Genomic DNA, 20,708 nt, shown 5'->3' on the forward strand with positions numbered 1-20,708 from the left:
GAAGGAGCATTGTCCCCACTGACTGCCAGGGAAGGAGCATTGTCCCCACTGACTGCCAGGGAAGGAGCATTGTCCCCACTGACTGCCAGGGAAGGAGCATTGTCCCCACTGACTGCCAGGGAAGGAGCATTGTCCCCACTGACTGCCAGGTAAGAAGGATTCTACCCACTGACCGCCAGTGGGGTCTAAGGGGGCGTGGCTAACGCCAAACACCGAGCGGCTGCGGATTGGGGAGAGGGGGGAGAGTATGTCTACTACTGTCCCCCAATGGGTATAGGACAGTATTTTTAGTAATGTTTGTTTGTTATGTTAGATTTAATGTGTTTACACGGGGAATTATGTTTTGTTTCGTTATGTTAGTTTTAATTGGCATCCTGTCCGAGAACTCATTAAGTAGTTGGAACTATTCTACCCAGGGAATAAATGACCTCGATTAATTTACTAACATATAATGTGAGGGGAATGAATACTCAGAACAAACGACATCAAGTGATGAGGGATTTAAAACGGATGGATGGACATATAGTTTTTCTGCAAGAAACATACCACCACCACCAGACTTAGCAAGAATACATTCTCACAGTGGTACTATAGTCTTATCAGATACTAACAGAGCTAAAGGGGTGGCCATTGGTATTCATAAAAATGTCCCATTCACATACTCAGACATGCAGTCTGATGAACAGGGTAGATACCTATTTATTAAGGGGTCCATAAATAACACAACATGCACATTGGTTAATATATACTGTCCGAATCAAGAACAGATATCCTACATTTCTAATGTTCTCTCACGCTTGATTGATTTCGCAGAAGGGATGCTAATAATTTCGGGTGATTTGAATGTTGCGCTAGAACCCCTGATTGATACCTCGGCAGGACACTCTAATATCTCATTAAAAAAATTAGCAAGCCTGAAAAAACTCCTAAACAAGATGCAACTAGTAGAAAGGATAGGAATTATTCTTATTATTCTATGGTACACAATAGATACTCTCGCCTGGACTATATTTTTATAGATCATCATTATTTAGAAAGTTTAAAATCATCACAAATAGCGGTGATAACTATCTCAGATCATGCCCCGGTCATAACCACAATAAATCTTTCCCAGGGGATGGTGAGAGATCGTGTTTGGAGACTGAATGAATCTTTATTGTGGAGACCATTGGATGTGAAGAAAGTGAATGAAGATCTCAGTGAATTCTTTGCACCTAATGACTCCCCAGATATCCCGCCCGCCACCCTATGGGAAACACACAAAGCTGTTATGAGAGGGAAACTGATTGAATTGGGGTCTAGGAAGAGAAAAGAGAGTAAGAAGAACATGGAAGACCTGCTAACTCAAATTAGAGAATTGGAAACATTACATAAAAAATCAATTTTTTTCAGATCACTTAATACAATTAATGAATAAGAGGGAAGAATTAACCAGTTGACATCCGCGGTGTTAAACCCCCTTCCCATCCAGGCCATTTTTCAGTATTCAGCGCTGCGGTACTTTGACTGACATTTATTCCGTCATGCAACGCTGTACTGAAATGAATTTTATACCCTTTTTTGGGGACAGATGGAGCTTTCTTTTGGTGGTATTTATTCACCACTGGGGGTTTTATTTTTTTACTATATTAAGGAAAAATTACCGAAATTTAAAAAAAAAAAACTGTTTCCCCTATATTAAATGATAAAACATTTATTATTACCCAATTTTTTGGTAAAATATAAAAGATGGGGTCACGTCGGGTAAAAAGACACTAAACATGTCAAGCCTTAAAATTGCGTGCGCGCGCGAAACCTCAAAAAACGATAATACCCAAAATTGGCCATAGGCGACGCTTTAAAAGCTGTTACCGCTCATCAGTTTAGTGTTATCAGTGATTGATGGCCCTAAAATGATTGCTCTCACTGCGACGTTCGCGGCGATATGTAACATGTGTAGCGCAATTGTAATTTTTGCGCGCTGGGGCACCGGACGCGTATTTACGTTTATAGGCGCGTAAACGTGGGGGTGGGGGAGTTAAACATTTTGGGGGGTTTTTTCCCCTTTTTTTATATGTGACTTTTATTTTATTCTACTTTTTTATATGTTACTTTTATTTTTTTTTATTTATATTTATTTTTTGCACTTATTGTTATTGCTATTATATAGGGGGATAACAATCCCCCTATATAATAGCAAAGGCACACTGACAGGTCCTCTTTATGGAGACATTAGGGGTCTCTAGGACGCGAACGAGCACATATAGACGATCGGCGGGCTATGGAGCCGCTAATCGCCTATATGTGAAACACCCGGAAACGGGTGTGTGCAATGGTCGGGTCTTTTCTGCCCGTGCGTGCCCGCCAGGGGGCGCGCGCGAGCAGAAAAAAATTGCCGTCTGGAGATGGCAACCCGCAAATGCTGCAGTGCCGTCCGTCCGTTTTTTTACTACGGGCGGACGGCAAGTGGTTAAAAAATGTATTAAATGTCAAAACCTCACAGAAATTCCATTGGTTGGCGGGTATACAATACAGATGGGGTAATAAACCAGGAAAAGTATTATCTAGATCATTAAACCACAGAAAGACACAGACCTATATTCCTAAAATCAAAACAACAGACTCTATGGTCTTTACCCCTAGAGATATCGCTGAGGAATTTAAAGATTTTTATTTTACACTGTACAATGTATCAGAGAAATCGACGCAAAAAACATCAGACCATAGACAGGAGGTGATAAGAAAGTATTTGAATAGGGGTAAATTACCATCACTCCCAGCTGAATCCCTAGGAAAACTCTAAAAGGAGATAGAAATTGGGGAATTGGAGAGCAGTCATTCTGAAATGGCCAAAGGAAAAGCGCCAGGTCCTGATGGACTAACAGTGGCTTATTACGTAACTTTTAAAGACACACTACTCCCCCGGCTGGCTAACTACGTGAATTCATTAATGGCAGATGGAAAACTTAGATCAGAAACTACCGTGGCACATATAACAGTAATCCCCAAACCAGATAAAGACCCCACGAGTTGCGGTAGCTACAGACCAATATCATTACTAAATATGAATATTAAGCTTGCAAAGGTCTTAGCAAGGAGAATTTCCCCACTCACATCACAATTTATCTCTTCTGATCAAAATGGGTTCATCCCCGGCAGAGAAGTAAGAGACAATTCCTTGAGAACCTTAGCAGTAATGACCTACGTAAAACAACAATCCCAGCCTACACTATTATTATCAACAGACGCAGAAAAAGCGTTTGATAGGGAGGCCTGGGATTTTTTATTGCTCACATTACAATATATGGGAATGGGAAATAAAATGATGAGTTGGATCTCGGCACTATATAAAGAACCAAGGGCGCAAGTTAGAGTTAATGGTACCCTTAGTGAGGGATTCCCACTGAGCAACGGCACACGCCAAGGTTGCCCACTCTCTCCCCTATTATTTGCGATATCACTGGAACCTTTTTTTAGCAAACATAAGAGAAAATAATGATATCCATGGTGTTGTTATAGGAAACAATAAACATAAGTATTCAGCTTATGCAGAGGATATATTGTTCTATATCCAACAGCCTAGAGTATCTATCCCAAATTTAATAGCGGCATTTCGGGAATATGGGGAGCTATCTAATTTTAAGATAAACTTTGATAAATCGGAAATATTAAATATTAATCTGTCATCTAGAGCAGTGGTCCCCGGATCAAATGGTACCGGGCCGCACAGTCTCAGTGCGGTCCGGTCCTGCAATATGGGGCAGTGCAGGGTCCCGGTGTTCGAACACCGGGGCCCCGCACTGCCGACGGGCTTCACAGTACTAGAGAGATGATGTCCCTACGTTCAAGTTTCCCATTTAGGTGGCAGACCAAGAAACTGAAATACGTAGGGATCAATTTAACCCCTCATCAGCAGGACCTTTTTAATTATAATTACATCCCCCTTTTAAATGAGATTAGGAAGGATTTTCAAGAATGGACCGCTCTATGTCACTCATGGATCGGTAGAGTAAACGTAGTCAAAATGAATATTCTACCGAAGTGTATATTTGTATATCAGATGGTCCCCATTGCCCTTCATAATAGCTTTTTCAGAACCTTAAAAACAATGGTATCTAGATATGTCTGGGGAAGGAAGAACGCGAGAATCTCATATGGCACCCTAGCAAGACCAAAGTCACAAGGTGGGCTGGCACTGCCAGACTTTAAACGTCATTATCAGGCAGTGGTACTGACCAGACTACTGAACTGGCATTTTGATAGAACAACCAAACTTTGGGTGGATGTTGAGTTCAAAATATGGCAAACTTAAGTACAATTTGTTGGTTACCAAAGCAGTACAGAGGCACAACAAAGGAGTGGCACCACCTAGTAGGGAATACCCTAAGGTCTCGTTCACACCTAGGCGTATTGCATATGCGCGTCTGTCGCGCGTTTCCGAAGGCTACTTGGCTGTATCCCAATGGAAACGCGCAACAAAACGGCCCAAAGTAGTACCTGTACCTTTTCAGGCATGGGCCGTTTTGTAGCGCGTTAGGGACGGGCGGAAATACGCCAAGGGGGGAAAGAGACCATTGAATACAATTGGATTTATTTTTTTGAGCGTTTTGTAGAGCGTTCGTCGAGCGTAGAACGCGCTACAAAACGTTCAGGTGTGAACGAGGGCTAACAGTGTGGGATTTAATGCACAAGAAAGCAGGATGGAGTTATAACTCACCCCTAATGCCCCTACTACGACATGACTATTTTCAACCAGGGAATTTGTACCAAACATTTGGTAAATGGATAGAGGAAGGCACGCTATGATTGCATCATGTAATGGACCAAGAGGTATTAAAACCGTTACCGATACTGTGTCGTTCACTATCACCATCTATGATGGATAAGTGGCGTTACCTTCAACTAAACCATTTCCTGCAATTATTATCTAAACCAATTAGATCAATGGATGAATTAAACCCAATGGAAGTGAATTATCAAGATCATCATGTCCAAAGAGAAGCATATGACTGTTGGTTAAATTATTGTCTCAAATAGACCCCACATTGACTCCAGGGTTTATGCTACAATGGGAAGAAGAATTGGGAATTCCCTTATCAGAACAAGGAAAACAGAGGGTTCTGCAATGGGGTTGTAAGACATCAATCTCATCCTATATAGAGGAGATGAATTACAAACTTCGGTCGAGATGGTACCTCACGTCAGTAAGATTACACTCAATAGACCCTAGTAACTCACCACTGTGTTGGAGAGGCTGCAGCATGAGGGCAACTATGGCACACATATGGTGGCAGTGTCCCATTATTAATAAATATTGGGTTGAGGTGGGTAAGACTATCTCCTCTATACAGGGAAGATCCTTGAGCATGGACCCCTGGGTAATACTATTTCATAATAGTGAAGAGTCACTGTTAGGATATAAAAAGTCTATTACATCCCATTTGCTGAACTCAGCAAAATGCTTGATACCAGCTTATTGGAAGCGCATAGAATCCCCCCCAATAAAGGAATGGTTTATAAAAACAAATTAGATATGCTCTATGGAAGAACTGTCCTTCAGTAGCCAAAATAAGCACCCAACATTCTGTGAAATATGGCAGGGGTGGTTTATATATAAGAATTCAGAAGAGTACTTAGCAGTGATGTCCTCATCTACCTAATGATTATAGGGCTTGTTCCTTTATATATCACACTATGGGATAGTTTCAGACATCTAGTAACGATAAAAAGTGAGGGGAGGAATGGGATGCCATAGAATGTATGTTAACTTATGTATTTTTGTGACAACATATTATAATCTCTTTTATGCTCGGAATAAGTTGCATCTATAAGGTCATGACCTAAAACTAAATCACGTACAGGGGGGGTTTTGTTCACACACACACATGATTGATTAGCTCGCTGTCTTTGACATCATTGTAACATATTATTGACATATAAGGACAGCACACAGAGAAACAGATACGTAAATTTCACTTAATAATTGATGATAGATTGGGGGGGAAGGGTAGGATGTAGTGATTAGCATTATAATTTTATTTTTTATACCACCTGTAGTTATTCAGACAAGTGCTATGGATACAATTAGGCACATTTAACAGTACCTTATATAAAGACACACATTACCACACCTTGATCATCAAAAGGTGTTCACTTTTTCACTATGATATATTATGGGCAATGTACAGAACATTAGGTTCACAAAGTAGTAATTAATGGAAGGCACTAAATCGCTGCTTAAGTTGAAGGACTTAAACTGTAAAGATATGAACAACACTAAGGACATTAAATGTAATAGATAGTTAATAATAAAAATTAATTGAAAAATATAGATACTCACATTAAAGGGAAAAATGGGAAGATTGGCACTATGCAGATATAGTCTGGGTTATGACTAAGTAGGTAAAACATGGAGGTCAGAAGGGATTCATTTAATGTTATGTTATGTATTTGAATTAATTTTAATTGTTTGTCAGTTATGTAATTGTATGAAATATGGATTATTGTGAAAAATTTAATAATAAATATATTTATAACGATTCTACCCACTGACCGCCAGGTCAGGAGCATTATTCCCACTGACCGCCAGGTAAGGAGCATTCCACCCACTGACCGCCAGGTAAGTAGCATTCCACCCACTGACTGCCAGGTAAGTAGCATTCCACCCACTGACCACCAATGTGAAGAGCTTTCTTTCCACTGACCATATTTATACATAGACAGCAGACTTTTATTGCATTTTATTTAAACTATAGCTGTAGTGGTATAGATAAAGTCTTCTAGGGTATTATATGAGATCACATAGTTTTGGTTTGTGTCGCAGTGTTTTCCTCAGGGCCCATTTACACCTGAAGGCAACACATTAAACATGACTGGGCTGTAGCACACAACATTGTAAGTTCTGCTGCAGTTTTTTGCTGCGCAACACACATACACTGTGGAGCATTCTGAAGGGGTGTTGGAGTGTCATACATACTGGGCTACCCCACTCTCACTTCCCTATTTTTATTGTATTCAATGTAGATTAGCCACTACAGGGAGCTCTCTGTGCAATTCCTCCTCGCCCTCCTCCTTTTCCTCCTCCTCCTTGTCCTCCTCTTCCTCCTCCTTGTCCTCCTCTTCCTCCTCCTTCTCCTCCTCTTCCTCCTCCTTGTCCTCCTTGTCCTCCTCTTCCTCCTCCTTGTCCTCCTCTTCCTCCTCCTTCTCCTCCTCTTCCTCCTCCTTGTCCTCCTCTTCCTCCTCCTTCTCCTCCTCTTCCTCCTCCTTGTCCTCCTCTTCCTCCTCCTTCTCCTCCTCTTCCTCCTCCTTGTCCTCCTCTTCCTCCTCCTTCTCCTCCTCTTCCTCCTCCTTGTCCTCCTCTTCCTCCTCCTCGTCCTCCTCCTTTGATTTGGCGTCCTTTGGGCTTTTAAGAAGTTGCAATTAGTGAAAGATGTATTCTATGTGGGTTGGTAGTTGCCTCACATTAGAAAAACAGCAAAACACAGACGGATCCATATTCCTGATCACATGAACGTGTTACAGAGCCAGGTGTCCCCCTGTAACTAGCTGGATGAGGTGTGTTAGAGGAAAGCGTATCTAAACCCCAAAACAAAAATATATAACGGCTCACTAGTCCCTTTATCTATGGCGGAGCCATTGTTGTCACACAGACTGGGCTTCAAATATGTCTGTGTTTGTCCGTCTCATTTACGTGGTGGACTCATGGGACTAATAGTTGTTGGGTTTAGATATGCTTGAAGACAATCTATAATGGATATTCTGCTCAATTTTGTAAGTTGGTTTTCAAAATGATATTTTATATACCTTGTATATAGAATCCTTGTTCTAGAAATAAACATTCATCACTGGACACAGGATTCACACAGCATTTAGGGCTCATTTACATCATTACATACAAGTTGATGATAGGCCATGTGTCAATGTGCATTGTTTTTAACCAGGCATTCAAAATAAATGGGCTGCAAATATAGTGACAGGTCCTCTTTATGGAGACATAAGGGGTCTTTCAGACCCCTAATGTCACCTAGGGACCCCCAAAGAAGCTGATGAAGCACAGATCTGCTTCACTGGCTTCTCTCCGGCTGCAGAAGCCTGAGCAATGACAGCTGAATGCGGATGGGATGTGATGTAATACACACCATTTCCACATTGAGAGATCGGAGAGGAGCTGCGGATGGTGTGCTGATTTCCCTCCGATCACAGAGTTGTCATGCTGGTCCCGGGCCCACAAGGGGCACAGCGGAGGCCGTGATAGGTGGCGGACGGGGGCACACACTTGTACTCATGCAAGTGACCAAGCGGCTCTAAAGCTGCCCAAACGCTTGTATGTGAACACCATCGCCGGCTGTTTAAATTGCAGGCAGTATCCTGCTCATGCACACAGGGGTAAAGGACGTTTTAAAATGCCCACCCGCATTCAAGAAGCCAATGTCCTGCCGTTTCCTTACAAGTGGCTAAAGAGGGAATACAGCAGAGGCTGTTTAGACAGGGAGGGGAATGAAACGCTCATCATTCAAATGTGTGTTTGTATGAGCTTGGGCAATTGTTTTTTCAACAGAACGGCTAAAACAGGGACAGGGAATTCAAATTCAAGGAGGCCAATGAGTAAAAATGTCATTGAGCCAAGGTCTGAATCGCAGTCTGGACAGAACAGTCACTCAGCCCGTGTCCATAACGCAGTCTGCCGTTTCGACTGCATTCTACGTGCACGTGTTCATTCGCATCAGATGGTGGTGGAGTTGGTTTTAATTTAGTTTTTTTGTATTTATTGTATTACTTTTATCACTTTTTATTACATTCTTTTTTACTTTTTTTATCCCCTTTAATTTTTTTTTACTTAGCTTGTGGTATAACAAAGGGGATAGCAAGCCCCCTATGTGACAGCATTTGGAGGTGACAGGGTCTCTTTATGGAGATATCTGGGGTCTATTAGATCCCTGATGTTTCTCTTGCCCTCCAATACAATAAAGCACAGAATGGGTAGATGTGTTGTGCGGTACTGTGCATTAAACACACGGACCTGGTGGAAGCAGGCCCAAACACTAGTGTATGTGGCATCTGCCTCTTTTAACAGAGTAGGGATGGCCCCTGATCAGAAGTACTGGTCTTCCGGGAGGATGACAGCAGCCAACAGTAATGTCAGTACACAGAAAAGTTCCTTGTATAGTGCAGTCCGTACACCCACACAGCCCCAGCCTCCCCCACTATCTCACCATTGTGCTGTGCTTTGGGGGGGGACCTGTTGCAGACATGTCAGCTCTGTGGGAAATTCAAACCAACTTTGCGTCACTGCTAGCTGCTGTCCTGGGCCCCAGAGAGCCGTTACCACCACAACCACCTGATTTTGGGGGAGGAGCCGATGGCTCACATCATGTGACCCACCAGGAGCCTGGGAGGAGCAAAATGCACCAGTCTGACAGTGTATCCACTGTCCTGACCCCGCGGGTCAGCAATTGCAGTCTGGATGGAACCGCCACCCGGTCCGTGTCCGGACTGCGGTCAGCCATTTAGTGACCCCTGCGCTAAAATTAGACATATCAACACATTAAAAAAAAACAGATCTCCTCCTGCTGGCTGAAAATGAAAATTCAAACTATTTACACACCTACATCTGAAAATGCTATTTTCCTGGCCACTAGTCCAAGGACAGATGCTCCCATCTCCACTGTGCGTCTTTGCAGCTCCTTCAATGTTCTCTTTGGGGTTTGTGTTGCCTTTCTGATTAATGCCCTTCTTGCCCACTCTGTGAGTTTTGGTGGGTGGCCTTCTCTTGCCATGTTTGCAGTGATAGAAAAAAGGGATGAAACGATCTACAGAAGATCAGATCAAAGGCAGTAGAAAAAGGATCGGAAGTCCAACTTTTGTACAAAAATATAAATGTTTACTTGTCATATATTAAAATGCGGGTCAAAAACACAGACTAGCAATCCACCACCAGAAAACCCAAAGTTCAAAAACAGTTAATGAACAAAGACGCAGTGAGTGTCTGTGTTTGTCTTTGTTGGGTTTTCTGGTGGTGGATTGCTAGTCTGTGTTTTTGACCCGCATTTTAATATATGACAAGTAAACATTTATATTTTTGTGCTACAGTTGGACTTCCGATCCTTTTTCTACTACCTTTGATCTGATCTTCTGTAGATCGTTTCATCCCTTTTTTCTCGCATGTTTCCCACAGTGGTGGGTTGTTGAAAGCAACAAACTAATCCCGGATAGGGGTTCATGTAAATTGGGTCTGGTACTCTGGTTGTAAACTCTTTTTTCATGTTTGCAGTGGTACCAAATTCTTTCCATTGTGTTGTTGGATTGGATGTTCAAAGTTTGCTATATTTTTTGATAACCTAAACCTGACCTGTAACTCTCCACAACTTTGTCACTGACCTGTTGGGAGAGCTCCTCGACTGTTATGTTGCTTGCTTAGTGGTGTTGAAGACTTAGGCCCGGTTCACACCTGGGCGTTTTGTAGCGCGTTCCTACGCTCTGCAAAACGCTCAAACACCGAAATCCCATTATTCCCTAGGAGTATGGTTCACACCTGGGCGTATTACAGGCCGTATGAACGCACTACAAAACGCCCTACGCCCAAAGAAGTACAGGAGCTTCTTTGGGGCATATTTGCCGCGCGTATCCATTGGGATACAGCCAGGTAGCCCTCGGAAATGCGTTTGTCGTGCGGTTTTTTAACTGCGAATCGCGTTAAAAACGTGCAGCACGAAACACGCATATTCGATACGCCTAGGTGTGAACCCAGCCTTAAGGGCCTTTCACAGCTTGTGTATTTATACTGACATCATGTTACTCTTTTGTTGCACACAGGTGGGGCTTCTGGTCCAGCCGACAACTTATTTAGGGGTTTCAAATTAAATTAAATTCTTAAGTGTGAATACTTATGCACACTCAAGATGTATTTATTTTTTTCCTGATTTATTGTGTAACAATAGAAGTGTTGTACCTATAAAGTGATAGCCAAGTTGCATACATCACATGGACAGTCCGGTCCAGCCAATAGGCACCCAGACACAAGACACTCCGTTCCGACACAGGCACTTTCCATTTTCTGATAGATGTGGCTGCTGTGGTCCCCGGCGAGCGTCATCTTGGGCCGCTGCATGTCCCTGAAACCGGATCTTCCTCTGAGCTGCGGGCAGCCTGTCCCTGTTTACAGGCGCCCGCAGCTCAGGGGAAGATCCGGTTTTAGGCAGATGCAGCTGACAGAGGTCGCTGGGGACCTTGGCAGCCGCATCTGTCATTGCCTCCTCCTCCCAGAAACCGTCCTGCCCGCCTGTGGACCCCTGGTGAGACACTGTAGCCCAGCCAGCTCACCGGAGAGGCGCACAGCCCACCTGAGATAATACAAAATCGCCTGCACTGCATAGAGCGTACAGACCTTAAGTAAGAGGTTGGTGCTTGAAGTGACAACACGCATGGCGCCGTGTCAGATACAGTCCATAATAGAAGTCACCAGCACTCGATGATATGTGCAAGAAGTAAAGCACTTTTTATTCAATCGTCACATGCGTCATGCAGCCAACGTTTCGGGGCCACGCAGGGTCCCTTCTTCTGGGTGACATACACGTTGGCTGTATGACGCATGTGACGATTGAATAAAAAGTGCTTTACTTCTTGCACATATCATCGAGTGCTGGTGACTTCTATTATGGACAGCCCACCTGAGAGTCGCATAGCCACCTGAAAGGCGCACAGTACACCTGAGGGGCGCAAAGCCCACCTTAGAGCCGCACAGCCCATCTGAGAGCCCACACAGGCCACCTGGAGATATCAGGAAGCCAACCCAGAACAACACAGAGTTGGAAGACACTTTCCAAAGTGAAGATCAGGAAAACACAGCAAAACTTTAAAAATAAAACTTTATTGGAATAGTTTCCTTGTCAGTATTTCACAGACGTAACATCAGTAGCGGTATACAATACTTATGCTGCAGCAACAGACTCACACAGAGTTTATCAAGCCTACAAGATGAGATTTTGCGACTTAAAGCCGATCAACTTCCTGTCTGACACCTGCCACAGGGACAGGAAGTGATGAAAAGTCTTCCCCATGGGGACACAGGCAGCAAGCTGTCAGAGGATTTTATTGCTGTCTGCCAGTTAGGGAGATTTCCCCTCATTTCCTTTTCAGACTCCCGGCACGCAGACAGGAAGTGAGAAGAGATCTTCCAAATGGGGTCACAGAGAGCAATAAAAATGTGACACATTCTATCCCTAACTTTTGGCTGGAGTTTAGCTTTACCAATTTAATAAGATCACAGTGTGACTAGCAATAGTGAAGCAAACCAATACACTGAGACTAATGAGTCCTGAAGAGCTGGGGTTAGAGGAGCTCCTAGTAATAGCCATGCAGTGACTCGTATAACCCTCCACTTCAGTTTAATGAGCCATTGATTGGGTATTGCACCATATTAATCAGACTTATTAGCAGCAATAATGCAGATCAAGGCATATGAATAAAGCAAAACAAACGACAAACGCACTCAACAATTTGTTTCCAGTTATACAGTAAGGTGCACACGAAATGGGCTTTGAACAGTGGTACAGTAGAAAGTTATCATGGCACACTCACACCCAGCATGTAAAACAACTTGTCTCACCACTAAGGACAATGACAGAGGTTTGGATACACGTCTTCTGCAAAGGATGTGTAAGCCGCACTGCCACGCCAAGGCACCTCTTATAGTGCGGTCCTAACTCTAAACTATGAGAGTCTCCATCTTGGAGCACATGGGGCAGAAGATATCAAATTGGGTGCAGGCCTGTCAGGAGGACGCCCCACCTCCTTAAAGGTACAGAAACACACAAGGGATCCCGCACATCCCATTGGCAGCTGAGAAACCCCATGCGTCGCTGCACCAAATCGGTAAAGCAAAACAAACGACAAACGCACTCAACAATTTGGTTACCAGTTATACAGTAAGGTGCACACGAAATGGGCTTTGAACAGTAGCACCCCTCCTCCACGGCTTAAGCAGGGGAAAGATAGCCGGGTGTTCACCGGCAGGAGTGTGTCCTCGCTCCAACCAAACACGTATATAGTAAAGGAAGAATCCAGCCACACTCTGTTCCACGCTCTATCAGTTTATTGAACATTTGTCCTGCCCGAGGTCCGCCCCCTCTGACATGTTTCACCCAATACATTTCACCAATCATAGAGATGACAGCTCAGGATTGGATAAAACATGTCAGAGGGGCGGACCTCAGGCAGGACTCAGTATCACTGACACATTTTCAATAAACCGATTCAATGTAGACCGGACTGTGGCCGGATTCTTCCTTTAGTAATAATGCGGACATATAATAACCTATAAGGACAATGTATATATATTTTACTGGAGCAGGATCTTCCTTTGTCAGACTTTCTACATTTTATGCTCCTATTATACAAGAATAGAAAACGTTTCAGGATTTGATGCATCAGCGGATGACATTTCTCTCCACAAAGAATAATTAGGAAATACAGCAATTAAATGAACTCCATAGGCGTCAGAAGAGGACAGCAATGTGCGCAGCAGACTGAGATCTCCCTGGGTTTCTATACAGAAGGATCCAAAGCAAAAATCTCTCCTTTGGGTTAGAAAGGAAGAGAAATCCAGGCAAGCCGTGGTAATGCATTGCCCCTCAGATTAAGGGAACGGGCCCGATACCATCAATGATCAAAGAACTCTGTCTAGCTCTATTTATATCTAAAAGGTCGGATTCACACCGATATGCATGTATTGTAATAGGCATTGATATGCAGTGTGCATGTCACACCTAAGGGGCCCATTCACACCTAAGGGGCCCCAACGTGTATCCACACAGTACACAATTCACCTGACCCACAGCACACCACAAAGCATAAAACACGTGTGGTGTTGTAGGTTAGTTACGTCTTTTGGTGCGAGCACAGGTTGAGATTCCGTAAGACAATATTTATTTAGTAACAGTCACTACTTTTTAATTAGTGTATAGTTCTTCTTATATAGATTTATTCCATAATTCATATTGTACATATTTATATATATATAACCAGTATTTGATATTGATCAGAGAGGGTTCAGTGGGCACAGGCAATAAGGCATCTCATATAGGAGATGTTTACAGTGATTGGGTGACCGGTACCCTTTAAAAAGGACATTATTTTCCCATATAAAGGCAGCAATGATGCATTATTTCTACTGGGGTTCTATAAAAAATATGATTGCATAACACTGAACAGTTCACAGCAATCTGACAATCGCAGGTTCATTGTTTTCTCTGATTTAAGTGACTAGACAACTAAAGTTTTAACTACAAAGAAAAAAAGAATCAAATTAAAACCTCCAAACAAGTTGAATTTCTTTTTTTGGATCTTGTATAGATGGCCTCTTCCTATACACCGTCCTTAGCTCAGGGCTCGACGACTGTTAATAGCAATGTCATAGGACCAGGTGACAGAACACTGGCCTGGGTAAGCTGTAATATATGTCTCACCAGAGGAGAACCTGATGTTACAATCCAAGACCAACCAATGGGGAAGGCGGTGTTTAGGCCTCATTCACACAGCTAAGAGCCGGCATGTACAGCTCCGTGCTGCGTGCACGGGCGTATCGGGCCGCTCCCGGGAAGGACAGGTGCTGCGTGTGATTGTACGCAGCAGCCTGCTCTTCTGTATGGGAGTATGCGGCCGTACACTCACCCGAACTGCACGTCCGTGCGTGTGTATATGCTCAGACGCAGACGGGATCCATCATGTCGGACGGACGTGCAGCTCGGGTGAGTGTACAGCGGCGTAAGGCCGCATACTCCCATAGAGAAGAGCAGGCTGCTGCGTACAATCACACGCAGCACCTGTCCTTCCCGGGAGCGGCCCGATACGCCCGTGCACGCCGCACAGATCTGTACAGGCCGGCTCTTAGCAGTGTGAATGGACCTTAGGGGGAGGGAGTCCGGGGGGGATTTTTGGAATGAAATCTGAGACTTTCAGAAAAGCGAATATAAGGAAAAGGAATAATGTTCGTTGTACAGCTGTGCAAGACTAGGTCATTATGTGCAGACAAAGTACATTTCTTGTATTAAATGGCAAAGTATCACAAAGTAAAAGCTGAATCGTTCCTGTGTCTCTATGCTTCTAGTTCCAGAAACTGAAGATATTGTGTTCGAGCCTTCAAATCATCTGCAGGGCGGTTATACGGGGTCCAGACCGGGTCTCCAACAAACAGTCTCATTGCTTTCACGTAATTCTATATAGAAACAAAGACAGTTAGTGGAGGGCACAGAAATTCACAAGCAACCATATGTTACATACACAGAGGCTCAGCGGTTAGCACTATATAAAGAGGCTCAGTGGTTAGCACTATATACAGAGGCTCAGTGGTTAGCACTATATACAGAGGCTCAGTGGTTAGCACTATATACAGAGGCTCAGTGGTTAGCACTGTATACAGAGGCTTAGTGGTTAGCACTGTATACAGAGGCTCAGTGGTTAGTACTATATACAGAGGCCCAGTGGTAAGCACTATATACAGAGGCTTAGTGGTTCGTACTATATACAGAGGCTCAGCAGTTAGCACTATATACAGGAGGCTCAGCGGTTAAGTAGGGATGCACAGATACTTGGCATTTTCATGAGAACTACCGGGGTTGCAGCTGGGACCGGGCTCTGGCGCTCCACCACTGTCCTGAAATCATTAGTCTATTGTTTTAGAAAAACTGTCACATGACAATAAACAAAAATGTATCAGTACTTGTACTTGTAAGTACTCGGCAAAACTGGTATCTGTGCATCCCTTTATTTATATTTATAAAAACAAAATTGTACATTAAAACAGAGATGTACAAATCCCAGGAGCTCCGTGTGCTCCTTGCACATGACAGATGCCTCCTAACTTTTGAATTTTTCTCTAGTCTAGTCTTGGAGCTCAAAAGTATCTGTACTTGTACCGAGTACTGTACTTGGTATCTGTGCAACCCTAGCGGTTAGCACTGTATACAGAGGCTCAGCGGTCAGTGCACTATACACAGAGACTCAGTGGTTAGGTTAGCACTATACACAGAGGCTCAGTAGTTAGCACTTTATACCGAGGCTCAGTGGTTAGCATCATATACAAAGGCTCAGTGGTCAGTGCACTATACACAGAGGCTCAGTGGTTAGGTCAGCACTATACACAGAGGCTTAGTGGTCAGTACTATAAACAGAGGCTCAGTGGTTATGACCACTAGATGGAGCTGAGGAGCATCAGATATAAATACTTCTTTCCTATGCTCCTCGGCTCCATATATTGGCCAGAATGTGGTATTTACAGAGTATATATTTGCTTTCCAAGTCAAATGTATTAATATTAACAATTGTTTTTTCCTCCATTCACACAGAACAAACGTTCACAGAGTATCGCAGGACAAATGGCTCTGCACATTATTTATAAATACACCCCTAAGTATTCATTAAAATCATTAAATAGCTGAATCAAAACACTGCATTAGCATTGCTGTAACTTATTTTACAATGTGTGCCTATGCCCAGTCCATCTATGTAGCTGCTGTGGCTCTAAGTGTCCATTACTCTGTTATTTGGAGTGGACTGCAGGCCGGCCTCCTTCCTACTGACTATGGTCCTTGGCTTTGGAGGGAGGTTCCATTAATTTGAAGAGGGGCTTGTCATGGTGCCTTTGGCTGCATGGGACCTTTTATTTATGCTCCATGGATCAGGAGGACCCCAGAGACCTATTTTCAAGTTATGTGGGGATACATGGGGAGCTGAGACCGTTTCTCTATACATCGGTATCCTGCCCTGGACCAGACTGTAAACTAGTATTGGGAGACCCCTTTGGTTCCTCGGTGTATAAGCCCCCTGTTCCCATTATAAGTCCAGGGTGTGAATCCAGCAGCACTGAAGGGGTTAACTCTGTCCCTGGTTTTCTGACATCTGCTATTTTTGGTATTTTCCATTGTAATTAGGTTTAGGTGATAAATCCTCACTTTGTTTTATCACCCCAGACCCGGCAGGTTATGCCCCCAATATACAATAAACAATGGAGTTGGGCATGTCACCATATAAGCCAACCAGTTTCCAAAAGGGTCATGGTTCCAGCATGCCGTAGTCCTTAATCATTGGCTGTCTGACATCAGAAGATCATTGGCTGTCTGACATCAGAAGATCAAATCTATCAGCCATTTCTACACAGTAGGGATGCACCCATACCAAGTATTTGGGCGAGTACTCATACTCACCCAATTGCTCAGATACTTTCACCGATACCGGATCTTCCAGTTAGAGGGAGCATTTCCTATGACCGGCAGTGCAGTGAGGGAACATGAAGCCAGCTTCCCAGCCAATCAGCATCGAGCAGCCAAACAGCATGGAGCCGGCTTCCCGACCACTCAAGAAGCCGGGGGGTGGGTCATTATCCGTCGCCCGGCTTCCTGATTGGCTATTCTTCTGTTGTATACTGAGACTATTTTATACTATTTGTCAGTCATTGTTCTCAAATAAGTTCTCAATCTAATGTTCCCACAACAGCTTTTCAGATAAATACAATCCGTATGTTTTGGGAGGAAATCCATACAAACACAAGTAGAAGATGCAACCGCAAGTGGATGGTAGTAGGGAATAAAGGCAGGACTGCACACCACTGAGCCAGCTTGTCGCCAACATCCATTTTTTTCTACCTAAACAAGCAGGTTTATTAGTAAGCAATAATACAATAACTTAGGATGGATTGATCGAGTAAAAAGATAAGGGCGTCTTTAAATGGTCAGTCCACGGAGGCTTTGCAATATCTAGGGATTAAAGGAGAACTATGAGGTGAGTGCTTTTCACAAGCTTAGGGTAACGGGAGGACGCTAGTTTGTGTGGTGGTTAAGTAGATGTTGGGCTATTTGGTCGGGGATGGAGCTACTCTTTTCGGACTCTTAAGCTGTTCTGCTTCTTTTAGTATCCATTTCCTTTTCCTCTTTTTGTCTGTTTTTCCTTTCTTTATGCTCGCACACGTGAGCTGTTTAGTACATTGATGTTGGGCAGAAAGTCTTCTACTTATATAGATATGGAGGAGATCATAACAAATGTTTGCTTCAGACATAGGTGGATCCCTATGCCAGATATTCCTCTCAGACTGTTTTGATTTTGTTTTTGCTGATGGGGGATATATTTGGCAAGAATAGGTGGATAGATATGTTCTGTTTTACAGAACTATTATATATGGTGTGTATGGCATCTAGTGATCCCCCCTACTACTTGACTATGCTAATGTGGAAGAATCTGAAATGCAATTGTATGCTATACTGATTGTGCATCATGTGCTATTTTATTGTTTTATTGTACTTTGGAAAATTAATAAAATACTTTGAAAGATAAATGGTCAGTCCATCCAAAATCATATTTCTGTATTTGATAGGTAACAGAAGAGCTGGCCCACCAGCCAGTTCCTTATATCCCACAGTGACTCCAGTGATGAGATCCCTTCACCTAAGTTTTTGGGTCATGACGAGGGGCTCCTGCTTTTCCGGTTTCACATATATTTTACATCATGCGTAATGCAACAACAAAAAAGAACATCTCAAACATCTAGCTGGGCAAGCCTGGAATTATGATAGGTAGAACTTACCCCCAAGCCAGCAGATAACCCAGCCAATCAGACTCCACATATCTTTTTACTTTTTTGTGGACTATGTTGTAAAAAAGGTCTCTGTATCCCCCAGGCCCTCTGCAGTCACTTTAACAATGGATGTGTATACCAAAAATATATTGAAGGTCTGATTTACACTGCACAGTCAACCGGGGTATGCCCAATTTTACCGTTCTCTGACCCTCACAGTGTGCTTTGAGATTGGGAGATGATAATGGCCATCCCTGTCTATAACTCAGTGCATGGGCCAAATTTCAAAGCGGGCTGAGAATCAGAACAATGTGCCAATCCTGGGTAACGTATATTGAACGCCACACACACACACACACACACACACACACACATCTTCTTTATATGAAGCTCTATTGTCAAAAAAGTTGTAGAGGGTGGGGAGGACCTCTATCAAAGTGTCAAAGTGTTTGTCAAACCAAGACCTTTTTTTGGGGGGGAAGGGGGGGGGGGTTGAAATGGGAAAGGATTAGAACTTCTTCCAAATGACTGCAATCCATGATTCTTTTACAAAGATTTCCCTTCACTTCCTGTCGACAATGTGTTACCAGACAGGAAGTGATGGAAACTCTCCGAAAGCAACACAGAAACAAACATGCTTTTCTTATGTCTGCCTATGTCCCTGCTGCAGATTTTCCCTCACTTGCTGTCTGGTGAAATTGTTGTCAGGAGGACAGGAAGTGAAGGGAAACCTCTTCAACAGAGTCCTGGGATAGCAGTAAAAACCAGACAGGGGTTTCCGATCTTTCCCCAATCTGGCTAGACATATACGCTACAAATGATCTTCTCCTTTAACTATTATTACATGAAAGTGACACAACTCTACCCACGTTTTCATCCAGTGTAAAGCGGTGGTAGATGCCGGCAGGAAGAGTGATCATGTCTCCTTTCTGCATGGCTATTCTGATCCATCGGTCCTGCTTGTCTCTTACATCAAAGTAACCTCTTCCCTCCAGGATGTAGCGGATCTCATCATCCAAGTGCAAGTGTTCCTCGTAGAATATCTTCAACTAATGGAAGAAGAAGAGATGGTTTGAGGTTGTTCTGTCATCGTTAATCCCGTAATGGACTACAATCTCAGGTTTAGTTTACTCGTTTGTATTGATTGCAGACCATGACAGGAGTGAGCTTGGAGCGGTGACTACTTTACAACACACACAGGGACCATTGGGAACATAAGTAGCCCCCCTCCAGAAGGAAGGACAGTGTCAGCACCAATTTAGGGATGATTGGAGGATCTACAGCCGAGTGATACACAAATAAGGTCCAGTATTGGTAACACTTAGGGTACTTGAATGCATTTGTAAGATTTAAAGTGGACGTTTACCCCCTTTCACTAAAAATCACATCAGCATGCGGCTCTTCATGCTGATATGAAATCATCGTACATTCTTTAGTTAAATAAACATATTTTTCTTTTAGTTACAATGATTGTTTTTCCAATTCCTGGTCCTCTTGGGTATTAGTGATGTAATGTGCCCAAGCGTTGCATCCTGGGAAGGTTACATCAGCAGAGCATTGCTGGGAAATCTCATCTGTAATCTCACGAGATCTCAGGGAAAGGCATTTTCCTCCCCTGAGATGATGTGCATGGTCACATGTCCTAGTCACATGTGCCAGAGTTCCAGGAAAGTACTGTAAAGGGAGAGCTAGTAATCTGCCCTTAGTAAACATGGCCACTGCCAGAAGACTGGGGAAGAAAAGAGAGATAAAGTATGCAAAGAATAAAAAGCCGGCAATTATCTAGGTGTTTGTAGATTGTCATTACTAAACTTTTCTAAACGTGTATTTGTTGAAATTTCAAAGATATAAGTTCCACTTTAATCCCTGAGTTTAGTGTCACTTTAAGGAATGACAAAGTTATTGCCAAATTAATAGGCCAATAGCAGAAATGTAAAAATTACTCTGGCCCATAGGCGGCATACCGGGATGAAAGATGGAGTGGTTAAAGTAGGGTATCCCTAACCTCGGTGCTGCAAAGTCAATCCACCGCTCATCTATAGCTCTGCAGGTTAATTAGTTGACACAACAGCACCTGACCAGTGTCAGAAAAATGACTACTGAATATTGTTATGATACAGTATATTAACTGTATACAGTTACACAACTGTGACAGCGGTTCTTTAGG

General features: G+C 43.2%; 1 protein-coding gene across 1 annotated transcript in view; it reads right to left on the bottom strand.

The window, feature by feature from the left end:
- Positions 1-15,070: 15,070 nt before the first annotated feature.
- Positions 15,071-20,708, bottom strand: part of ADI1 (acireductone dioxygenase 1) — a 20,190-nt gene continuing 14,552 nt past the window's right edge. Inside the window, exons 3-4 of the mRNA XM_018560500.1 lie at positions 19,411-19,590; positions 15,071-15,190 (exon numbers count right to left, since the gene is read on the bottom strand). Of these exons, the coding sequence (XP_018416002.1) occupies positions 15,071-15,190; positions 19,411-19,590 (300 nt within the window). The remainder of the gene's footprint in view (positions 15,191-19,410; positions 19,591-20,708) is intronic.

This window comes from Nanorana parkeri, unplaced genomic scaffold, assembly GCF_000935625.1.
Source record: "Nanorana parkeri isolate BGI_ZX_2015 unplaced genomic scaffold, ASM93562v1 scaffold460, whole genome shotgun sequence".
NCBI classification, from domain to species: Eukaryota; Metazoa; Chordata; class Amphibia; order Anura; family Dicroglossidae; genus Nanorana; species Nanorana parkeri.